The 4,845-nt window shown below is 46.6% G+C and overlaps 1 protein-coding gene across 1 annotated transcript; it reads right to left on the reverse strand.

The window, feature by feature from the left end:
* Nucleotides 1-3,549: 3,549 nt before the first annotated feature.
* On the reverse strand, nucleotides 3,550-4,120 carry LOC141042902 (uncharacterized). The gene is made up of 2 exons (XM_073511815.1): nucleotides 4,094-4,120; nucleotides 3,550-3,912 (listed from the first exon to the last, which is right to left on the reverse strand). The coding sequence occupies exons 1-2, from the start codon at nucleotides 4,118-4,120 to the stop codon at nucleotides 3,550-3,552; spliced, it is 390 nt and encodes a 129-aa protein (XP_073367916.1).
* Nucleotides 4,121-4,845: the final 725 nt, after the last annotated feature.

The raw sequence follows: 4,845 nt of genomic DNA on the forward strand, positions 1-4,845 counted from the left end.
TAAATTTGAATCAATTTTCCTTATTCGAATACGATTGTTGTCAAGGTATACCATCATTTAAATATTATCTTGATAACAGAAAACATGCATATAGTAGTAATCATATTTCACTATGAACTAGATGTACCGTACGATCTCCAATTCAAATATTTGTATCCATTTTATGTTGAATTCAAATCAAAGTACATTGGTCTAGGTAGCGAGATGTTTGGGATAATCTAAACCCTGTTTTCATATGTATAATTTTTGGCCGAATTGGGACAAGTTTTGGTATAATCTTCTTGCAAACTGGAGATTCTCTCAACAAGCCTCGTGGTTTCGAGAGGGAACGTGTCACCTTTGTGTGCGAAACGATATATGTTGCCTCCCCCTGATTTTCTTTACAGAGGCAACATAGAACTATATGAGTGCCCTGTTAAATTTTGGAATTATTCCGGGTTCGTTTGGCCTTTTTTTATACATTAATTGAGTGTCTGGACATTTAATGTGCATAATTTAAATTTGAACTACAAGCACATGCTTCGGTGCACCAAAGTTGGTTGACAAATCACATGTGTGTTCCTGGGTGACTTTCTAGGTCCTATGCAAGAAATGGAATGAAATTCAAACACCTAGGCATCGTGACTCGGCCGAGAACATTGAGAAACTTGGTTTTTAAATTCCTGTAAACCCAAAACTCGCCTGGAAATCATGAAACTTGGCATGGTGCCATGTCATGGCACTAACATGCCGTGGTAAATTTTTTGGCCGAATTGGAACAAGTTTTGGTATAATCTTCTTGCATATCGGAGCTTCTCTCAAGAAGGCTCGTGGTTCTGAGAGGGAATGTGTCACCTTTGTGTGCGAAATGATATACGCTACCCCCCTTGATTTTCTTTACAGAGGCAACATAGAAATATATGAGTGCCATGTTAAATTTTGGGATTATTCCAGGTTCGTTTTGCCTTTTTATACATTAATTGAGTTTCTGGTCATTTAATGTGCATAATTGAAATTTGAACTACAAGCACATGCTCCAGTGCACCAAAGTTGGTTGAAAAATAATATGTGTGTCCTCGAGTGAATTTCTAGGTCCCATGCAAGAAATGGGAATGAAATTCAAACATCTAGGCGTCGTGGCTCGACCGAGAACATTGAGAAACTTGGTTTTAAAATTCTTGTAAATCCAAAACACGCCTGAAAATCATGAAACTTGGCATGGTGTCATGTCATGGTACTAACATGTTGTGGTAAAAAAATTGGCCGAATTGGAACAAATTTTGGTATAAACTTCTTGCAAACCGGAGCTTCTCTCAAGAAGGCTCGTGGTTCTGAGAGGGAACGTGTCACCTTTGTGTGTGAAACAATATACGCTACCCCCCTTGATTTTCTTTACAGAGGCAACATAGCTATGAGTGCCGTGTTAAATTTTGGGATTATTCCAGGTTCGTTTGGACTTTTTATACATTAATTGAGTTTCTGGTCATTTAATGTGCATAATTCAAATTTGAACTACAAGCACATGCTCCAGTGCACCAAAGTTGGTTGAAAAATCACATGTGTGTCCTCGGGTAAATTTCTAGGTCCCATGCAAGAAATGAGAATGAAATTCAAACATATGGGCATCGTGGCTCGGCCGGAAACATTGAGAAACTTGGTTTTTTAATTCATGTAAATCCAAAACACGCATGAAAATCATGAAACTTGGCTTGGTGTCATGACATGGCACCAACATGCTGTGCTAATTTTGCTGTCGATTTGCGAAGGCGCACACATTAACAATCAACAAAGTCATTTTGGAACAAGTGCTGTCACATTACAATCGGAAACACAAGTATTATTGAAACCGTGGGCATTCTACTTACCATGTATGTGCCACCACGCATCCCCTTTTTTTATTGGCTAGGAGGCGCAGTGCGGGGTAGCTATTTGGCCCCTGCGTGTGCTTATCGGGAGGAGAGCCCTTTGACCTCCATCTGCCGCCCACCTCTCTCCCAAGGTCTCTATTAATGGCGCCCGAGCCCCTGTTTAGTGGTGTGAGTATGTCTCACTCGACTGAGATTTAAGAGAGAAAAAATAAAATCTGAAAAGAAAATTTTGCATGGATCTTGATGTAAGATCCGACGGACCTATATAGCATCTACTACGACTTATAGCAAGACTGATGAATATATAAGGACGACGACAATGGATAATAATTGTCTTACATATTTAGGAAGATAATTAAGAAAGCCACATGCGGCTACGCTCGAAATACACAAGGGAAAAAGAAGAAGGAAGACGCATACAACAATCTGGCTCGCTGATCTCTACTTTCTTGATGCACTGCAGGTAACGGGGACTAGTTCTCGTGGTGAGCGACGATGATCTCTTTCATCAGTTTCATGTCCTTAATATGCTGCTTGGCAGCATCCACTGATTCCTCCACCAGCCTTTCGCGTTCGATGCGGAGCATGGCATTCTCGTCCATAAGTTTCTTGACAATGACGCCCGTCCTCTTCAACAAGGCATCGATCTCCTCCGCCTGCTTCGCCCTTCCAGTGATCTTCGCCCTCAGCAGGTCGCGCTCGGCCTGGAGCTTCACATTGCCCTCCCCTAGTTGTCAGATGATGTCGGTAGCCTGTTCAAACGAGGCTTTCATGTCGTCCTGCAACCTTGCCCAGCCGGAGATCTGATCCATTTGGCTATGGACGATCTCATGCAAGTGCCTGTAAGAGTCCTCGCCTGCCCACGAGACATTTTCCCAGGCCACCCCGGCGCGGGAGGACATCTCTACTGCATTTGCAGTGTGGCGGGACATCTCTGCTGCTTCCACGGTGCGGCCGGACCAGTTTGCTGCATCGACGGCGCGGCGGGACCTCCGTGCTGCTTCCGTGGCGCGGCGGGACCTCTGTGCTGCTACGACCGCACGGCGGGACATGTCGGTTGCTTTCGCGGCAAGGCGGGAGATCTCTCATGCTTCCGCTTCCATGCTCGCCTCTCCCTGGTGGTAATCTCAGAACTCAAGCAGGCCATGGCAGACACAAGGGAACGATGATGAATGACTTGTTTGTTTTTGTGGATGAGGAGTTGAGAAGGAATGTGCAATCATCTTGGAATAGTAGTATTTATAACCGAGTACTAATACGCTCCTAAGTGGGAAACCGTTTAGGTTGTGATTGGTGTGAACAGGTTTGGAATTAAATATAGCGTGGTACTAGTAATTTGGAATGTGACGAGACGCAAGCTCAAAATTTATTGACGGTTCTAGTTTGATGTGTGAGTACTACTAGTAGTAGTACTACTTTGATGTGTCGCGTCAACTCGCAGAAGCATGCAACACTTCCTCAACAAGCATATAAGCTGCTTATACTTCTTATCCAAAGGATCTTTATATTCAACAGACACGAAATATCCATTCGACTGTTGGAAATTACTTTAACTGTTGATCTGATGTCGAAGTAATTGCTGCATCGCCACCAAAACCCACCATCTCTTAAGCTAGAGTAGACTGAGCTAACCCCTATATTAGCATATTACTAAGATAAACAGAAGGCACTGTAGAATCATTTAGGAGGTGAGCTTGTCAATCTAAATGTGGAGGGACACCGTCCTCGACAACCCAGCCCCAACCAGCGGCTTGGGCAGAACTGTGAAGAAGGTCAGCTCCTGCACGACGATGTTGTCGGGATCCTTGCTGCTTGTCACCTTGATTTCCACCTTGATGGCATCGGTCCTGCCTTTGGTCTCCCTCGGCGGGCTGTTTGCCCACAGCTTGGCCATGTAGTGCGGCAGTGGGGATGCCCCCGCTCTGATGAAGACAACTGACACGACGATAGGTGCACCGATGTCGAGCACACTGCCCACCAAGAAAAATGCATGGCCGTCCTCCTCCGCGAACAGCAAGAGCCGTGGCTCCGACACTGGCACTTGTAGGTGGAGCACCTTGCCGAACTAGATCTTGTGCATGGACATGGGATGCACGTGCTGATGTGGTGGGGGAGCGCCGGCGGCGGGCCTTCGTAGCCGCAGATGGGCACGGGGCATTTGTAGGGCATGAGTGGACACACGCTCTGGTGATCGGCGAGCTTGTGGTAAGTGATGTAGTGCCCACAGCCTTCATGCGGGCACCCACCCTCACCGAGGAGAGAACGGCGTCCATCGCCGTGTTCCACACGTCGAAGCTGCCACCGCACTCGCACTTCTGGCACTGCCGCTGGTACCCGGGGCGCTCACCGCGGCAGTCCGCGCAGGCCAGGTGCCCTCCCTTGCACTGCACAAATCAATCGAACAACACATTAATCAAGAAACCTGCACCTTGCTCGATCAGCCGAATGGACGAGGTGTATTCGAACCTCATACACTGGAGGCTTCAAGGGGCAGAGGCACAAGGGGCAGTGGAGCAAGGTGAGGTCCATAGAGACCAGAGAGAGCTCCATCATCGGGTCTTGTTCCGTCGGCATGAGCTCGCCCTCCTCGTGCACAACCATCTCTCGCTTTAGGGCCGGGGTATTAGAAAGTTTTACCATCACATATTCATACTACTTCAAGGTGCATTGAATCAACACATGCAAGTATCAAAAGGAAAGTCACGACATGCATGCATGTGTTGTAATTATATCAAGTGCACTGCTTTGATGTGTCGCGTCAAATCATACAACAAGAAGAAGTTTGATTACAATGCCCTCTCCCTCGCCCATGAGCGTGGTGGCTCGCAAGACTAGGAGAAGCTTTCGCTACACACTCTCCCTCCCGCACGCGGTGGACATGCAGCAGTTCATTCGGTGTCAGATGGCCAGAAGCATACTAGTAGTACTCCAGTGTAGTAGTACCATCATTGTTTGACTCCCCGAAGAGGCGAAGAGCCAAGCGCAACCCGAACGCTCG

This window comes from Aegilops tauschii, chromosome 3 (genome assembly GCF_002575655.3).
Source record: "Aegilops tauschii subsp. strangulata cultivar AL8/78 chromosome 3, Aet v6.0, whole genome shotgun sequence".
Taxonomy (NCBI): Eukaryota; Viridiplantae; Streptophyta; class Magnoliopsida; order Poales; family Poaceae; genus Aegilops; species Aegilops tauschii.

Excerpts from the sequence above, each read along its gene's own strand:
- LOC141042902 (XM_073511815.1), bottom strand. The coding sequence starts at position 4,120 with ATGGACGCCGTTCTCTCCTCGGTGAGG. Across the intron at positions 3,913-4,093 it reads CCGTTCTCTCCTCGGTGAGG|TTCGGCAAGGTGCTCCACCT; the intron begins GTGGGTGCCCGC and ends CACAAGATCTAG.